The 19,680-nt window shown below is 35.8% G+C and overlaps 2 protein-coding genes and 1 non-coding gene across 3 annotated transcripts; 2 read left to right on the top strand and 1 right to left on the bottom strand.

Annotated features, from left to right (window-relative positions):
- Positions 1–402: 402 nt before the first annotated feature.
- On the top strand, positions 403–2,502 carry LOC133036741 (uncharacterized). The gene has a single exon (XM_061113471.1). It carries the CDS (start codon positions 403–405, stop codon positions 2,500–2,502), a length of 2,100 nt encoding a protein of 699 aa, XP_060969454.1.
- LOC115715448 (small nucleolar RNA R71) lies at positions 916–1,022 on the bottom strand. Its single transcript, XR_004011319.2, has one exon. It is a non-coding gene; the product is annotated as a small nucleolar RNA R71 (small nucleolar RNA).
- Positions 2,503–2,533: 31 nt separating the features above from the next.
- LOC133036742 (uncharacterized) lies at positions 2,534–4,623 on the top strand. Its single transcript, XM_061113472.1, has 5 exons — positions 2,534–3,166; positions 3,359–3,492; positions 3,607–4,252; positions 4,308–4,506; positions 4,616–4,623. The coding sequence occupies exons 1-5, from the start codon at positions 2,534–2,536 to the stop codon at positions 4,621–4,623; spliced, it is 1,620 nt and encodes a 539-aa protein (XP_060969455.1).
- The last annotated feature ends 15,057 nt before the right edge of the window (positions 4,624–19,680 follow it).

Genomic DNA, 19,680 nt, shown 5'->3' on the forward strand with positions numbered 1-19,680 from the left:
TATTTTATTTTGTGTACTTTTTTTTAGGATTAGCCATTTTTTTTTATTTATTTTAGGTTAGTTGTAGACTTTTATCCTTTAGGCTAAAAAAACAAAAAAACAAAAAAAAAATTGTGCATAAAATATTTTCATAAACTTTTTAGTGTAAACCCAATTGTGTAATGGTAAAAGTGGTACAAACTGAGATCATTCTGTCTAAGAAAGATTGGCTTTAAAGGTTTGTGATAGAGTACCCTCTACACTTTCTAGCAACCCCGGGGAGTTCTAGTAAAAGTGTGGGACGAAGCGGTACCTTGGCAACCTTCCCAATCGGCCTGGGAATATCTTGTGTGAATACCCTTGCATTATTACATAGTTGTAATTTACATTATTTAACAAGTGAAAATACAAAAAAAAAAGTGAATGTCACGAAATAGAGACAAATTAGGGAGATTTGTAAAACAACAAATTGAAATTTTAGAAAACTCTCCTAAATCGTCTTCTTCCACTCGTTCTCATTCACCACCATCACCCATACTTCCTGCACTTCCAATGATGGCTCAACAACAGGAAATCCAACCAAGAACGCTACAGGATTATCTACATCCTACGCGTACGGCCACACCTTCATGCATAATGTATCCCATGAATATGCCCAACTTCGATTTCAAACCTGGCATGATTCAACTTTTACCAACCTTTCATGGTATGGAAAATGAGAGTCCATATGTGCATATTCAGGCCTTCGAAGAGGTGGTGGCCACATTCAACAACCAAGCTGACATCATTAACTTGGTGAGATTGAAGTTCTTTCCCTTCTCACTCAAGGACAAAGCCAAAAGCTGGTTGTATTCCTTAAGGCCAAGGTCTATTGGGACATGGGATGAGATGACAAAAGTATTTTTCTCTAAATTTTTTCCACCCCATAAGACCAGCAGCCTTAAGAGGCAAATCTCTACCTTCACCCAAAAGGACCATGAAACGTTTCATCAGGTCTGGGAGAGGTTTAAAGATTTGATGGGCCAGTGCCCACATCATGGATACGAAAGTTGGCGTCTTGTCAGCTATTTCTACGACGGTCTCACAGCCGACAAAAGACAATTCGTACAAATGATGTGCAATGGCGACTTCCTACAGAAAGATCCCGAAGAAGCTTTGGAATATCTTGAAGAAATTTCTGAAAAATCATACACATGGAGTGCGCCAAGTCCTACAGACAAGCCACGAACAGCCGGAGTCTACCAATTGAAGGAGGAGGACAGTGTGAAAGCTCAACTTGAAGCTTTGAAAAAACAATTTGAGGCTTTCAAAACTCAAGAAGGTAAAGCACTCCAGATTGCTGCAAAAGTGGAAAAGCAAGAACCATGCTTCATTTGTGGAGGGACTGATCATCAACCCCAAGAGTGCCCTAGTCTTAGTATGTTAAGGGGAGGAGATGAGGAACAGTGTAATGCCTTAGGGGATTACAAGAAGCCTTATAATGCCTACTCTAACACATACAATCCTGGTTGGCGTAACCATCCCAATTTCAGTTGGAAGGATACAAGTCAAAATCAAGCATCTGGGAGCCAATGGAGGCCTGATCAACAAAAGAATTTTCTTGAGAGTTCCATGAAAATTCTCGCAGAATCCCAACTAGAGTTTAGGACTTATTTCACTCAGGTGATAGAGGAATTGAAGGACATAAAGATTCAAATAACAAAGTTAAATGATTCTTCAGTCATTCAAGAGCGTGGTAAGCTTCCCGCTCAGCCTCTAATCACTCCCAAAGGGCAACATATGGCACAAACTTCTGCTCCTTCAGAGTCTAATCTCAAAGGGGTTAATGCTATTACTACCCGAAGTGGTCAAAGTACGGTATCACCATTACCTAAGACCACTAGTGTACCAATGCCCGCTCCAGATGCTGATGTGCCACAGAACCTTCCAGTAAAGGTGCCCTTTCCTCAGGCTTTGAAATCCACTGGAAAGGTACTGGAAAGTCATAGCGAGATCCTTGACTTTTTGACACAAGTTAAGGTTAACCTACCATTACTTCATGTAATCAAGCAAGTACCGGCTTATGCCAAAGTTATCAAGGATCTATGCACTATCAAAAGGAAGCACCATGTCAAGAAAACTGCATTCTTGGCAGAACAAGCTAGTGCGGTGATCGACTGCAAGACACCGCTTAAATACAAAGATCCTGGTTGTCCCACCATTTCATGTCAAATAGGGGAACAGGAATTTGGCCAAGCCCTCCTGGACTTAGGTGCAAGTGTAAATCTCATGCCTTATTCCATATACTTGCAACTAGGCCTAGGAGAACTTAAGCCCACATCTGTGGTGCTACAATTGGCCGATCGATCAGTTAAGAAACCTCGGGGAATAGTTGAAGATGTCTTGATTCAAATTGATAAATTCTATTATCCTGTGGATTTTCTCATCTTGGACACTCAATCTGAAGTCAACTTAGAGTCCAAAATTCCCATCATTCTCGGACGACCATTCCTCGCAACAAAGAAATGCACTCATCAATTGTAGGAATGGTCTTATGAAAATCTCTTTTGGGAACATGACTCTAGAGGTGAATGTTTTCAACATTGGTAAACAACCACCTGATAACGATGAGTGTTTCCAATCATTTTTGATCGATACACTTATTTCAGAAGAGGTAGAAGCACAATACACTTCCACTCATCTCAATGACCTCTTTGAAATTTCTGAGATTTCTGAGTCGGGTAATACTGAAATCAACCCTGAAATCATCAATCAATTACCGACCAAAAGAACCATGTTTTGGAATCCAATCTTCGAGGGACTTCCTCAAGATAGGGAAACACCAAAACCATCCACTGTACAAGCTCCTCAACCAAACTTGGCTCAACTTCCTAAGGAACTTAAGCATGTCTTCTTGGGAGCAAACAACACTTTCCCTGTCATCATATCCTCCACCCTTAATGCAACTCAAGAGCAACAACTTATCAACGTGCTCACAGAGCAAAGAGGAGCAATTGGTTGGACGTTAGCTGACATTAAAGGGATTAGTCCTTTGATTTGCTCCCATCACATTAAATTGGAAGATGGGGCCATACCACGACGTGATCCTCAAAGGAGATTAAACCCACCAATGAAGGAAGTGGTAAAGACAGAAATCTTGAAGCTTCTGGATTACGGGATACTTTATCCTGTTGCCGACAGTAACTGGGTTAGCCCAACTCAAAGTTGTTCCCAAGAAATCGGGAGTAACGGTGGTACCAAATGATAAGGGAGAACTCATCCCTACCAAGGTCACAACGAGGTTGGCGCATGTGCATTGATTATAGAAAATTAAATGCCGCCACACGTAAAGACCATTTCCCACTTCCATTCATCGATCAAATCTTGGAACGTGTGGCAGGTCATCCTTTCTACAGCTTTCTCGATGGTTATTCGAGTACTACCAAATCGAAAGTGCTTTAGAAGATCAGGAAAAGACCACATTCACTTGTCCTTTTGGTACCTATGCCTTTCGGCGTATGCCATTTGGCTTGTGTAATGCCCCACCACCTTCCATTTGCATGATGAGTATCTTTAGTGATATGATCGAGAATTGTATGGAAGTATATATGGATGATTTGACATCTTTGGTGATTCATTTGAATCAAGCCTTCTCAATTTGGAAGCCGTGCTTAAACGATGCAAAGAGAAAGGCTTGGTACTCAACTGGGAGAAGTGTCATTTCATGGTGCCATCTGGCATAGTCTTGGGGCATATTGTTTCACAACAAGGAATTGAGGTTGATCAATCCAAGATTGAACTCATATCAAAGCTGCCCGCCCCCAAGACTGTTAAGGATGTTCGATCCTTTCTTGGGCATGCTGGATTCTATAGGAGGTTCATCCAGAATTTTTCGACGATAGCTCGACCTTTGTCGAACCTCTTGGCAAAAGACGTGGTGTTTAACTGGACACCCGAGTGTGAGGAATCCTTCCAAACACTTGTCACCAAACTCACTTCTGCCCCTATCATTCAACCACCTGATTGGAACTTGCCATTCGAGATCATGTGTGATGCTAGCAATTACGCTATAGGGGCCGTCCTTGGTCAACGAAGGGAAGGGAAGCCCTTCGTCGTATACTATGCAAGTAGAACTCTTAATAGTGCTCAAATGAACTATTCTACTACTGAGAAAGAGTTGCTTGCCGTAGTATTCGCACTTGACAAGTTTCGTTCCTACCTGATCGGCTCCCCTATCACGGTCTTCACCGACCACTCTGCTCTGAAGTACCTCCTTTCCAAAAAGGATGCTAAGGCACGCTTAATTAGGTGGATCCTTCGTTACATGTGAATTTGACTTGACCATCAAGGATAAGAAAGGAGTTGAAAATGTGGTAGCGGACCACCTATCTCGTTTAGAGTTTTCTGATTCCGCTGATGGCCCTGCTATCCGAGATGACTTCCCTGATGAACATCTCTACACCATCACTAAGTTACCATGGTACGCTCATATTGTTAATTACTTAGTGATTGGTGAGCTTCCTGCTTCCTGGAATGCACAGGATAAACGTAAATTTTTGGTCGAGGTCCGTAACTTTTACTGGGATGATCCATATCTTTTCAAGTACTGCCCCGACCAAATTATGAGACGTTGCATTCCAGATGATGAAATTTTTAGTGTCTTGAACTTTTGCCACAACGAAGCATGTGGTGGTCATTTTTCTATGAAAAAGACTGCCGCAAAAATCTTACAAAGGTGTGGTCTATAGCTCGGCCCACTTTGTTCAAAGACACTAACAATTTCTGTCGATCTTGTGAAAGGTGCCAGAAACTAGGTGCGCTATCCCGCCGACACATGATGCCATTGAACCCAATGCTCGTAATAGAAATATTCGACTGTTGGGGAATTGATTTTATGGGACCGTTCCCACCTTCTTCTGGCTACCTTTACATTCTCCTCGCCATAGACTATGTCTCCAAGTGGGTTGAAGCCGTGCCATGTCGAAATGCAGATAACACAACTGTTGTGAAATTCTTAAAAGAAAATGTGTTATCTCGTTTTGGCACACCACGAGCTATCATCAGTGACCAAGGCACCCATTTCTGCAACCACTCTTTTGAGCATTTGATGCAAAAGTATGGTGTACTTCACAAGGTTGCACTGCCTTATCACCCACAGACAAATGGCCAAGCTGAGTTAGCTAATCGTGAAATTAAGCAAATTTTAGAAAAGACGGTTAACCCTGACCGCAAAGATTGGTCCTCCCGACTTCTCGATGCTCTCTGGGCCTACCGCACTGCTTACAAAACTCAGCTAGGCATGTCTCCTTACAGACTAGTCTATGGCAAGGCCTGCCATCTCCCTGTTGAACTGGAACATAAAGCATATTGGGCTGTAAAAAACCTAAATTCTGATCTCAACGCGGCAGGCCTTAATCGTAAGCTTCAGTTGTCAGAAATTGAGGAGTTGCGCAATGATGCTTATGAAAACTCAAGGATCTACAAGGCTAAATTAAAAGCGGCTCATGACAAGCAGATCCTGAGGAAAGAATTTGAGCCAAATCAGCGAGTGCATCTTTATGACACTCGCTTGCATCTCCACCCTGGGAAGCTGAGATCCCGGTGGACTGGGCCGTATATTGTAAAAACTGTCTTCCCCCACGGTGTTGTTGAGGTCGAAGACCCAACCGATGGGAGAAAATTCAAAGTGAATGGCCAGAGACTGAAACACTACATAGAGAGGGTGCCCCAGCCTATCGAGGATATCCTCGTGGCTCCGGTTTACCAGCCCTGAGTAGTGTTTCCCTAATCTTGTAGACAGGTTTGTTCTCTTTTTCCTTTTATCTTTGTCATCTTATTTTGTTATTTGTTATCATTTTTTTTTGTTTTTCAGTTTTTATGTTTTTAGAGGATCAATATCGCTGCTATCCATGGTTGCTTGCTCTCCAGGTGTTCTCTTTCCCTATTCTTTTAATTTTTATATCTTTAGACATTGAGGACACTGTATTATTTTAGTTGGGGGTGGTGAGCATATTCAAGCATGTTTCTTAATTTTTGTCATATTAATATTTTCATGGTCAAATTTTTCAAAAATTACTCATTTATTCTTGTAAAATGTTATTTTCAAGCCAATTTTTACTATCTTTGTTACTTAGAATTTTTCTAGAGTTACAAATTGCACATGCCAAACTTTGTGGTAAGAAGATTGTTAGCACATATTTGCTTAGAAAAGCTACCAAGTTTAAGTGTTTATATTTTTGTGAGTGGCAAGATTTGAGAAAATAACTTTGGAATTTTTATTGATTCTTAGAAATGATTATAATTATTTTGGACATGGTACTAGGGTTTGATTGGATGTTGCTTTAAGGGATAAATTTTATAGACAAATCTTATTAAGGAGCCTTTTTGTAATTATTTTCTTTATGTGCAAAAAAAAAAAAAAAAAAAAAAAAAACAAGAGCAACATTTCCATCATTATATCCAACATGTTGCCTCTTGTTCAAAAAAAAAAAAAAAAAAAAAAAAAAAAACAAGAAAAAAAAAATTGCAACAGCAACATTTCTATCCATTTGTCTAACATGTTGCCTCTTGTTTATAAAAAAGTAGAAAAGAAAAAAAAGTTTGTAGTATTTCATTTTTTTTGTTTGTTTTGGCTCCTAGAATAAATGTAAAAGATTGTCTATTTTTGTTTAAAAACCCGAAAAGCTGGTTTGTGGTACTCTTATGGTGGTTTGTCCAAATAATTCATAATCTATCTTCGTTTCAATATTTATTCAAATGTTTGTCCTAAATTAATCTATCCATTTCGAGTGCTCACTTTTCAATTTCCAACTCCATGAGTGAATACCTTAGCCATATATAAATATTTTCGATGACCTGTGAGACTAATGGAGTTGAGACTTTCACTTGGTACATTTTTCGAAAGCATTTATGTGTTATGGTTTGCGGTAAGAAGGTTCAAGTTTGGTGCACACACTCACAACTCTAGATTTATTCAAGGTAATTCAATATAGTTTTTATTGGCTTGTTACTAATATTTTGCTTGAATATTTGTGCAATTTTAGAAATATTGAGCTGAAAAATATCATGTTGGCATTATTATTCTTTCGCTTGAATTGCTAGAGACTAGCAATAAGCTAGTTGGGGGTTGTGATTAAGGCTCAAATTTATACATTTCATGTCTTTAATTATGCACATATGATTAATACAAATTGAATATTTTATAGTTTTAATGATAAATTTATTTTAGTTGCAGATATTTAATTTGTTTTAATTGTTGTGTTATTTTTCAGATTTGGATAAAGTGATAAAAGGAAAATTAAAATGCAAAGCCCACAATATTAAGTTCCAAGTGATGTAAATTTGAAGACCATTTTCATATTACATCAACTCCAACTACAACAAAGACCAAGCATTTCTATTCTCCAATCCATATAGAAATATATGTGGCTGGCGTGAACTTATTGTACACAATTAATGTGATTCTTTTGTCAAGGCCCACCAAGAAAATTATCACTTCCCATGCAAGCTTCAATCGGCCCAATCCAAATTTAAGTGAATAACTCATTGTTGAAGCATCAATCGTGGGACTCCAATTTCCGTGCAATCCAAGATGATTAATTCCTTGGTAGAGTCAAATTCACCCTCATAACAGATTATCCACGTACACACACGACGTCATCCATTTTCTCAGCACACGAACAATAAAAATGACTCACGTTCTTTGCCCATTTTAGGAGTCATTTTCTTTCCCACTAAACCGTGTACGTTTGGCTAGTTATGGGACTTGTTAGGCTCTATAAATAGGACCATTTAGGAAACCAAAAGCATCAGATTTTACCTAGAGTTATTATACCAAAATTTTATCTTTTTCTTTCCTTCTTCTTTATTTTACTTTATTAATTTTGGTGTAAAGACAATGCCTTTTCTAGGCTAATTTCTTTGGCAAGACTCAAGTGTAAGTTCATGCAATTTTTATTCTTCTAATATATTGATTTTCTTTGTTCTTCATTTTCACATTTGTTATATTAAATTTCTCTTCTTCTTAATTGCACTTTAAATTTAATAGTACCTTTTATATAAGTTCAGTCATGCTTTTCTTATGTAAGTTAGGCTATTAATTATTAGAGTGTTTATTATATTATATGATTTTTACTGCATTCTGCCAATGGTATTTTGTCGATTTAAATTATATAATGTGATAGTATTTTTAGAAGTAGTTTTAATTTAATTAGAGAACATATTTTTCTAGTGAGCTTAATCATACATATTTTCCAACTATAATTAATGGTGTAGAATTATAGTTGAGGTTAAAGAATCAATTTTATTAGGAAAATATAATTGCATGTACAAAGCTTGTGTCTTCCATAATCATTTTCTGATCACTTCTCATTTTAATTACTTGTTTAATTTTTTTTAAAAATCATTTCTCAATATTCTCATCACATTCAAGGTTCATATTTTATTCTTGTAAAATTACTAATTGTCCTTTTGAGTGTATTTTTCCTCCCTGTGGATACGACATATAGCCCGTTTACTACCGCGACCGCAGTGTAACTAATTGGGCGACATCAACTTCGTCAAGCTCCTATTGTTGTTGGAATACAATACAGCTGATTTATTGTCACAATACAACTTAAGTGGTCTTTCAATTCCATCCACAATGCGCAGCCCAGTGACAAAGTTCCTCAGCCATATACCATGGTTGGATGCCTCATAACATGCAACAAATTCTGCTGCCATGGTGGATGAAGCTATGAGTGTTTGTTTTGCACTCCTCCATGATATAGCTCCACCACCTAACAGATATATGTAGCCCGAAGTGGATCTCCTACTATCTTGGCATCCCGCAAAGTCAGAGTCAGAGTATCCAATGATCTCAAAGTGATCTGACTTCCTATATGTGAGCATGTACTCTCTTGTTCTCTTCAAATATCTCATAACCTTTTTGGCTGCTTTCCAGTGATCAATTCCTGGATTGCTTAAGTATCTGCCTAACACTCCAACAATGTACGCTATATCCGGACGCGTACAAACTTGAGCATACATAAGACTCCCAACAGCTGAAGCATAAGGAATCTTTTGCATTTCTTGAATTTCAAGGCTTCCTTTAGGGCATTGTTTAAGACAAAATTTGTCTCCTTTAACGACAGGGGTATCACCTGGTCTACAATCTTGCATGCCAAACCGTTTGAGTACTTTATCGATATAGCTCTTTTGTGATAATCCAAGAATACCCCGAGAACGGTCTCGATGTATTTGAATTCCTAAAACAAAAGAGGCGTCACCAAGATCTTTCATCTCAAAATGCTTCGATAGAAATCTCTTGGTTTCGTGCAATAAGCCTATATCATTAGTGGCAAGCAATATGTCATCGACATATAGAACCAGAAATATACACTTACTCCCACTAAACTTATGATACACACAATCATCAACAGCATTCATCTCAAAACCAAATAAGAGAACCACTTGATGAAATTTGTGGTACCATTGACGGGAAGCTTGCTTGAGTCCATAGATGGATTTCTTTAATTTGCAAACCATATTCTTTGGGTCACCAGCCACAAAGTTTTCTGGTTGCTCCATATAAATTGTCTCATCAATGTCTCCATTGAGAAACGCTGTTTTAACATCCATCTGATGTAACTCAAGATCAAAGTGAGCAACAAGTGCCATTATTATCCTGAAAGAGTCTTTCGATGAAACTGGAGAGAAAGTCTCTTTATAATCAATGCCTTCTTTCTGAGTATAGCCTTTTGCTACAAGACGTGCCTTAAACCTCACCACATTACCATTTTCATCCCTCTTGGTTTTAAATATCCATTTACAACCAATTGGTTTTATACCTTCTGGTAATGGGACAACTTCCCAAACTTTATTGTCTTGCATAGACTTATTCTCTTCATTCATGGCATCATTCCACTTTTGAGAGTTAGAACTTTTCATGGCCTGATGAAAGTTGATTGGATCATCTTCCATCATTCCAATGCCATCCTCATGTTCTTGAAGATACACTATGTATTCATCTGGATTAATAGCATTTCTTCTTTCTCTAGTGGATCGTCGCAAAGGCACTTGTTCTTGAGGTTGTTGAGTTTGTACCTCTGGGGTTTCATTGACTATGTTTGGTTGCTCTTGATCTAAAACTTGATCAATATTAGGATTAGAATCCTGAACATTGTCAAAAGCAACTATTGGAATAGGAATCAACTCATCTTCAAGAGAAGTGAGTGATTCTAAATCCTCCTCAAAAACAAAGTCTTTAACCGTATTTCTCCCCCCAAACTCAATATCCTCAAAGAACTTTGCAGTTCCCGTTTCAAATATATTCTTTACTTTGGGATCATAAAACTTGAAACCCCTAGATCGTTCAGAATATCCAATAAAGTAGCTGCTCACAGTTTTAGGTTCCAGCTTCTTTTCATTTGGCCTATAAGGCCTAGCCTCAGCTGGACATCCCCAAACATGAAAGTGCTTAAGACTAGGCTTTCGCCCTGTCCAAAGCTCATAAGGTGTTTTTGCAGCTGCTTTAGTTGGTACCCTATTCAAAATGTAGGCTGCTGTCTTAAGTGCCTCTCCCCAGAGTGATTCTGGTAAGGTTGAATGACTGATCATACTCCTTACCATATCTTTAAGAGTACGGTTTCGTCTTTCAGCAACACCATTCATGCTAGGAGATCCTGGCATAGTGTATTGTGGGACAATTCCACACTCCTCTAGATATCTGGCAAAAGGTCCTGGACGTTGTTCACCTGATCCGTCATATCTGCCATAGTACTCACCACCTCGGTCAGACCTGACTTGCTTTATTCTTCTGCTAAGTTGATTCTCAACTTCAGCCTTAAAAGATTTGAACACGTCCAACACTTGAGACTTTTCATGAAGTAGAAATAGGTACGCATATCTTGAGTAATCATCTATGAATGATACAAAATATCGTTGACCATTCCAAGAAGGTATAGGAAATGGCCCACAAATATCTGTATGTATCAACTCTAAGACATCTATAGCTCGTTTCGCACCTAATTTCTTTGTTTTGGTCTGTTTGCCTTTGATGCATTCAATACAAACATCAAAGTCTGAAAAATCAATTGAATCTAAAATTCCATCAGACACAAGTCGCTCAACTCTATTTCTAGAGATGTGACCTAACCGTTTGTGCCATAAGGAACTTGATTTTTCATTATCCATTTTACGCTTAGTACCACGTGATTCCACATTCAAGGTTTCATTATAAGAAGCAACAGTGTCAAGCAAATATAAGTTGTCATAAACCATAAGTGAACCAGTTCCAACAGTATTTGAATTAATAGATAAACTAAAGCAATTGTTTCCAAATGAACAACAATAACCCAATTTGTCCAAACAAGAAACAGAAACCAAATTCCGTCTAAAAGACGGTACAACAAAAGTATCTATTAAGTCCAAATAGTAACCAGTACTTAACAACAACCTAAAATAGCCTATTGCTTCCACATTTACCGACTTGCCATCTCCCACATAAATGCTTCTTTCAGCATCATTTGGCTTTCGGTAACTCAGGCAACCCTGCATAGAAACACTGATGTTAGTAGTAGCACCGGAATCTAACCACCAAGTGTTTCTTGGTACTGAAGCTAAATTTACCTCAGAACAGACCAAAGTAAGAAATGTACCTTTCTTTGCTCGCCATGCAATATACTTAGCACATTCCTTTTTCATGTGTCCTTTCATGTTACAAAAGAAACAAGCATCATCATTATTGGCTTGAGTTTGTTTCTTATGTGCAGGACCTTTATCCTAAGCAGCCTCATTCTTTCTTTTCTTGCCCTTATCCTTAGAGGTGTTTGCCAAATGAGCACTTTCAGTCTTTTCTTGCTTCGATCTTTCTTCCTCTTGAACACAAAATGAAATGAGCTCATTAAGAGTCCACTTCTCCCTTTGGCAGTTGTAACTGACCTTAAATTGACTGAATTGTGGAGGAAGAGAGATAAGCACTAAATGCACAAGCAAGTCATCAGAAAGCTCAAGCTTTAGTGCCTTCAACTTTGAAGCAAGGTGAGACATTTCCATAATGTACTCCCTTATATTTTCCTTGCCCTTAAACTTCATGGAAATAAGTTTCTTTAAAAGAGTACTTGTTTCCGCCTTATCGCTTTTTGCAAAGCGCTTCTCAATTTCAGCAAGGAAAGTTGTGGCATCGGTGACCTCCTCGGACACCGCACCCCTAAAAGCCTCAGGTATGCCGCGCTTAATGATCATAAGACTCATGCGGTTTGAACGGTCCCACTTCTCATAAATCCTCCTTTGCTCGGAGGTACTAGTATCCGTAAGAGGAGCAGGACGATCCATCCTTAATGCAAGGTCAAGATCCATGCAGCCAAGAACAATAAAAATGTTCTCCTTCCAGTCCTTAAAGTTATTACCATTAAGGACCGGTACCGAATTAAGATTAGCAGATACACTAGCAACAACTGAAAAGAACAATACAATTTCATAAATAACATGCTCATATAAGAATCCGAATAAAACAATAAATTCAAATAATGGTTAATCCCATCTCAAGATACCAAACACAACATTAATATTAAGTCTTTGGACAGTAATATTAATTGTAAGCGGTACTCTTGTTGTAGTGATCAAATATTGACAATAAATTATGTCAAACAATATGCAATCTTTGGACTAACAAATTGTTCACATAAAATACCTTATAATTGTCACACATTTATCACCACAAACATGCATGAAATTCAACCAAATATTAACTCACCTTTGGGTTAGTTAATAAATTTATGAATCACATACACACAATTATCATAATATTTTTATTAAATTAATCTACACAAAAGAAATCACTTTGGTGATATTTTGTTTCAATTAATTTAACTAAATATTAGATATCCTTAATAAATTCTAAACCAAAATTTGAATTTAATTGTTACTGCAGTATTATTATTATTACTTTAAAATTACTATATATTTTAATAAAATAATAATAATAAAACAGAAGATGAATGAGTGGCTATATGTATACTGCATAGTATATTCTACACCCAAATCCTTAAAATTAAATTACAAACAAACAATATTGACTGTCTTAAAGTAATATGTATGTTGACATTTTGACTTCCAAATTTTCGTATACTGTTTTGAAAACAGTGAAATTTTGTGAAAGAAAATTGTAGAAGTTTCAATCGTAATACACATATATATATATAAGTTAACTTAATTCGTATATACTTCAATTAACGATTGAACCAGTCAACAACACACAGTAATCAAACGATTACAACCAAAACAAAGCAAATATATTTATATTTGATACGAATGCTTAACTGAGTATTCCAAAAACAAGTAAATTTCAATGAAAGATCAATATTACCATAAATCCTCAAGAACTAATTTAGGGATGTTCTTGATACCACATGTTAGAAATACTGTAAATCTGTATATAGCCCTAATTAATTCAAGAGAATCAAACAATAAAATTAAGGAATAGCGGAAGCGTACCGGAGTCCATAGAATCGACCTTTAAATGATCTTTATTGGTATGATCTTCCAATTTGCATCAAAACCTTTCTCTGAAAGTTTTTCTCTTGGTGATGGGGATACAAGAGTGAAAAGATACGATGCAAATGGGGACCATTACCCGTTATATTACCAACAGACAAACCTGTTGGTAATATTTATTGACTATTTCTATTTGGCCCCTCATCAATATAGAAATTGTCTAATTGGTATCCACATATTAAAATCATGACAATCATGCCCTTAAGTCATAAACTTTATTCCAAAATAGACCACATAAATTTGACTTATTTATTTGATGACCCAACACACATTTTATATATACAATTGTGACCCCAATAAATTCTAACAATAAGTGCTAGAGTAGCGCCCACACACATCAAGTAATACCTCAATCATAGTGAGGAAGGCTGTGTAGAATTCAGAAACAACAAAGAAGGACTATCGGGCTCAGATCTTGATTATACTCTGCTACAGAAAGGAATCAAGGGTTAGAGATCTGAGTGGGAGGAGACATATATTCCGCTGCAATCACTGTAAGATTTCTGATACTCTTATGTGTTTAATTTCATATCGTTTTTAAAAGTTCATATTTAGGTTGTTAAATCAACATACTTGTGAGTAGATCTAAGTTCCTGGTAAAATAACTTCCAACAACTGGCACCAGAGCCATGGTAATTGATTTGCTTGCAAGAAATTTGGACTTAAAACGATTTGCTTGTTTTTTGGATGGTATCATGTTGCTTTGAGTGTCATATTGATGTTTGATTGTTGTTTGTGAATTCTGGGAAAAATGGTTACTGTTCTTATTCTGTAATTATTTTTGTTGGATAGTTTGGAAAATTCTAAGCAATTTACTTTTTTACAGAACTCGATTTCGATTTAATTTGAATTAGTTATGAATTTTTGAAAATTGGAAAAATCGGGGTGACGAGCAACATCATCACGCGCGCGGAATGGCTGCTTGCAGCCTTCCTGCGCCGTGATCTCTCGGTCAAGCACCCAGGATACGCGCGTGGATGGCCATGCACTGCATGCCATCCGTACAGTTCATCCAATTTTCCAATTTTTTCGATTTTTCATGCTATTTCATGGAATTAAATTCCGATTTTTTGTGTAGTTTTGTATGTTGATTTTTGTTTTTCAAATTTCAAATCTAATTATCAGAAATAAATTAATTTTATTTTTTTAAAATTAATTTTAGATATTAGTGTAATTTGATTTTGAAAATAAGAAAAAATCATGTTTTGCTTACCTCTTTCTTATTTCCTTTAATTTGATTATTTTATTTTTTAAGGTCAGATATTAATTTTTTTTTTTGGTAACTTGACCTTAATTAAAATAAGATCATAATAATCATGATAATTTTAAAAGAGGAAATAAGGTATTTTTGTTAACTTTTAAATTTTGTTATTTTTTAATTAAATTAAATTGTAAAACAAGAAAATGGTATGTATTTACCATTTTCTATTTTATTATTTAATTTATTAAATAACATGAAATTTAAAAGGAAAGTTAGCAATTTATTTTGAAATGACATTTAGGTTACCCAAAACCTAATTTTTCAAAATGGTAGGTTTAATTTTAATTTTATTTTCGAAATAAATGTTTAAAATTAAATAAATCCTACATCCAACTATCCAAATCTAACCTTGTTGCAGGAGTATGTGTTTTAGATTGTTTGTAAGTTTTCTAAAACCTATTATTGCTTGATCTAAATTGCCTTGGTTAACTTGATGGTAGATCCGATGATCTAGTTTTAACCAAAGGTTCAATTGACGATAGATCAAGTAAATAATTTGTAACAGGTAATTTTTACAAACTTCTTTCATCTGTGTATGACCTAGCAACATGATAGGATCCATCCAAATGTGTATGCCTGTGTGAGCCTATATGTTTAATTTCTATTATAGATACATATAGGTGGTTGTTGCTAAATAAAATATCATAACTGATAGATTTTATTTAGGCTCATTTAGTTGTGAGCCTATTCAATTAATAACAGTTATTCATTTTAAGGTTAAATTCCTCTCTTTTGGGCCTTGTGTGAGAGTTGGGAGCCTTAGAAGTGGGTGCGACATACTGGACCCAGCCCCCCCTCACATGAACAACCCCAATTGTGAAGGCCCATTTGCCTGATTTGGATAACTGTGCTAGGTTAATTATATTAGCTTGACCTAATAAAAAATTGATTAGCAACATAATTAATTTCATTCTTCCTTGAAATTAATTTAAGAAAAACATAGTTTGAATAGTTATATTCTGGAAAGCTATATGTATTTTTCTTGTTTTTAATTAAATATGGAATTATAACCATATAAATTCTTTCTGAATCTTAATTTTATAATTTCATTAAATATTCCTATTTAAGTTGAGATTTAGTTAAATCTATCAAATCAACATAGATTTGAATATTTTTGAATTTCCTATTATAAATTAAGTTGAGGAATTTTGGAAATTGGTTATTAAGATTCTTTAGATATTTTTTAAGTTGATATTTTCTAAATATGGGAACTTAAAATGGAATATCTTCTAAATTAAGTGGTTACTACTTAATTGGTAATATTTAATTAAGTCATTGGTTGAGGAATATTTTTAAGTTGGGTATTTAGATTTTTCTAAACAACTTAAATAAGATATTTTTTCAAAATTATTCCATTTTTGAAATTTAATTAAAGTTTTTACTTTAATTTGTAATGTTTCATTATTGAGATATGGAATATAAATGATTAAACAAAATACATGTTTAAATAATGAGCTTTAATCAAGAGAAATTCGATCTCCATTGTTGGTTTTACATAGCTATTGTTTTAGTGAGTAATCCTCCCTAATGGAGGAACGTTCATTAGCAAGTTAGCGCCGTTTAATCTCGAAAGATAAGTATTCTTATAGGTTTATTTATATGGTTCATGACCACCCTAATGGTGGCGACTGTGTAAGACTTATAAGAATGCGAAACAATGGTAGAAGCTCATAAGATAGAATTGCCTTGACTCTCGCCTAAACGGGACAACGCTGAATTCCAATCTTGATCGAATAAAAGGTTCCTAGAATGTTTGACATTTTAGATGAATTGACAACTCTATTCAATGGATGATGCTTTGACTCTCGCCTAAACGGGACACTGTATCAGTTCGTTGGAAACCTTGGAAAATAAACTATGTTAGATTTAGTATTTTTATAACATAAGTGATTATTTGTTTTCTGAACCTGTGTATGAATTTATAGAACCAAAACCTTACTTCTGTTTATTGATATGTTGTAGTGCCAATATGAATAACCCTCATCCCGATCCACTCCTAGTTAGTATCTTTGCAAAAGAACTCAATAGTGTGAAAATGCATCCTGGTAGTTGCATTAACTCGCACCTATTGTTGATGAATCTGAAATTCCAAAAGGCAAATCTACTAGGAATTGATTTATCAAAGGAACAATGGGTAAAACTCATACTTTATAGTCTTCCTCAGGAGTATAACAGTTTTGTTCTATATTATTTATTGAACAATCCTAACTCCTCCGACATGGACAAACTCGAGTCTGAGTTGAGGGCCCATGAGCGGGATCTGATTGCAATGAGACCTCCTAGCATTGCAAGCTTTAATCAGAGGAAGAAGATTAAGCATGAGGGCTCTAACAAAGCTGCTTCTTCAAATACAATTATCAGACATCATGTTCTATGTGCGAATTGTAATGGAAAGGGACATTGTTGTCCTCAAAAGTGAGTGTTTTAATATTTATACTCGCAAGTGCACGAATCGTTTCGGAATATAATGTTCATGTAAGTGCAAGGTCGAACCCATGGGAGTTGACTAACATCAAAAGAAACTATTTCAAACAAAATAAGAATATTCTAACCTAGCTCCAAATATTTGATAGGATTTTGGTTTTGCAAAATAAAATAAAAGACAAATAACTAAAATACTTAAGATTAAAGATGAGTGAGTATGAAAATGATTTTCAAATAAGATGTGTAAAATAAGATTATTAAGATATTAGAATCCACAAAATGCAAGTTCAATAATATTTATAAGTACATTGATTCCCAAGTTTTAGATATAGTTGAAATAAATCTCACCATATTTTCCAAAATATATTTTTCATTTAAGTACAAGTTATTTTCAAAAAGGTAGGATTTTTCTTCACTTATAAAATGTATAATTTCTAAGCATTAAATGTGTTACAATTTAATGAAACTACACAAAATCAAAGAAACTATGTTTAGGCAAAATATAACACTTATATTCTAAGAATTAGATGTAAACAATTTAATGAAAGACATTTAATCAAAGAGTATTATATTTTTGCATAATGAAGAACTAAGTAGAAATATGCTTTAACAATCAAAAATACATGATATTGAAGATAAAAAAGACATATTTTTGATAGAAAAATCCATGAACTTTATAGCACAAATGGGAAATCAACATACAAACATAAACACTATCTAGTTACATTTTGCTTCATCATCATCTTAATAATCTTGAAAAAAAGATTAGAAGCTCATAACTAGATAAAAATTACAAAAGATAAACATACTTGACATGCTCTTCAAAGTGTAAAAATGGTAGAAAGAAAATGGTAAAAATGAAGAGTGTGGAATGGAGAAGTGTTTTGGGTTGAAGAGGTGTTTAAGAGGGTGAAGAGATGTTTAGGAGGGTGAAGAGATGTTTAGGAGGGTGAATAGGTATTTAGGTGTAAGTTATGGGAGAAAAATATGGATTTTTGGCTTTTATGTGTATGAGAAAATAAGAATGAAGCAGTTAATTTAACAGCCTTTTTCTTTGTTCTCAGCATGTGGCAGCTGGCGAGCTGTGATTGGAGGAGAAGCTGACGTGCGGACGGGTGGCAGGCTGCTGTTGGATGGGCGCTGACGGAAGTGGGGACCAGGGGGCCGCGTGGCGCGAGCTGGTGGAAAGAGCAACTCCAGGCGGGACCAGCTGGCAGGGACAACTCTGACGCCCACTTGCTGCTGTCTTCGGGTGGAGCACACGCACACATGGGGGCCATTGGATCAGATGACGGACGGCCCAGATGGGCTGTTGACTTTGACCGAGAGTGGGATTTGCATAAAGGCTCATCAGATTTTCTTTTTGAAATTGTAATTTAGCCCCATTTCTTCAATATTTCTCACCCGCTTTGTCTAAGGAAAAGTTAAGTTGCTTGATAGCCCAATAGGCTCTATGTTCTAACTCAACGGGTAAGTGGCATGCATTCCCATAAACAAGTCTATAGGGAGACATTCCAATGGGCGTTTTATATGCAGTACGATATGCCCATAATGCATCAATGAGTCTTAGGGACCAATCTTTCCTAGTGGGGTTGACAGTTTTCTCTAAGATGTGCTTAATCTCCCTATTTGATATTTCAACTTGGCCACTAGTTTGTGGGTGATAAGGTGTAGTGACTTTATGTGTAATGCCATATTGTTTCATTAAATGTTCAAAAGGCCTATTACAAAAGTGTGTACCATTATCACTAATGATGGCACGTGGTGAACCAAATCGTGAGAAAATATTTTCTTTCAAAAACTTAAGCACAACTTTATGGTCATTAGTGTGACATGCAATAGCTTCTACCCATTTAGACACATAATCAACACCAACAAGAATGTATAAATTACCAAAAGAATTAGGAAATGGACCCATAAAATCAATGCCCCAAACATCAAATATTTCAACAATAAGAATAGGATTCAAAGGCATCATGTTTCTCCTAGTTACACTTCCTAATTTTTGGCAACGCTCACAAGATTTACAATGCATATAAGTGTCATGAAAAATAGTAGGCCAATAAAATCCACATTGTAAAATTTTCAAAGCAGTTTTCTTACCACTAAAATGTCCACCACATGCATGATCATGACAAAAAGATATGATTTTAGATTGATCACAATTTGGAATGCATCTTCTTATTATTTGATCGGGGCAATATTTAAACAAATAAGGATCATCCCACATGAAATTTTTCACTTCAGCATAAAATTTAGATTTATCTTGTTTAGACCAATGAGAAGGAATTTCACCAGTGACCAAATAATTGACAATATCAGCATACCAAGGAAAAGAAGATACATGCATGAGTTGTTCATCAGGAAAAGTTTCAATGATAGTGGTGGAATCATGATTAGTTTCAACAACAATTCTAGACAAATGATCAGCTACAACATTTTCAGAACCTTTTTTATCACGTATCTCTAAATCACATTCTTGTAAAAGCAAGATCCAACGAATT

Source organism: Cannabis sativa, chromosome 4 (assembly GCF_029168945.1).
Source record: "Cannabis sativa cultivar Pink pepper isolate KNU-18-1 chromosome 4, ASM2916894v1, whole genome shotgun sequence".
NCBI classification, from domain to species: Eukaryota; Viridiplantae; Streptophyta; class Magnoliopsida; order Rosales; family Cannabaceae; genus Cannabis; species Cannabis sativa.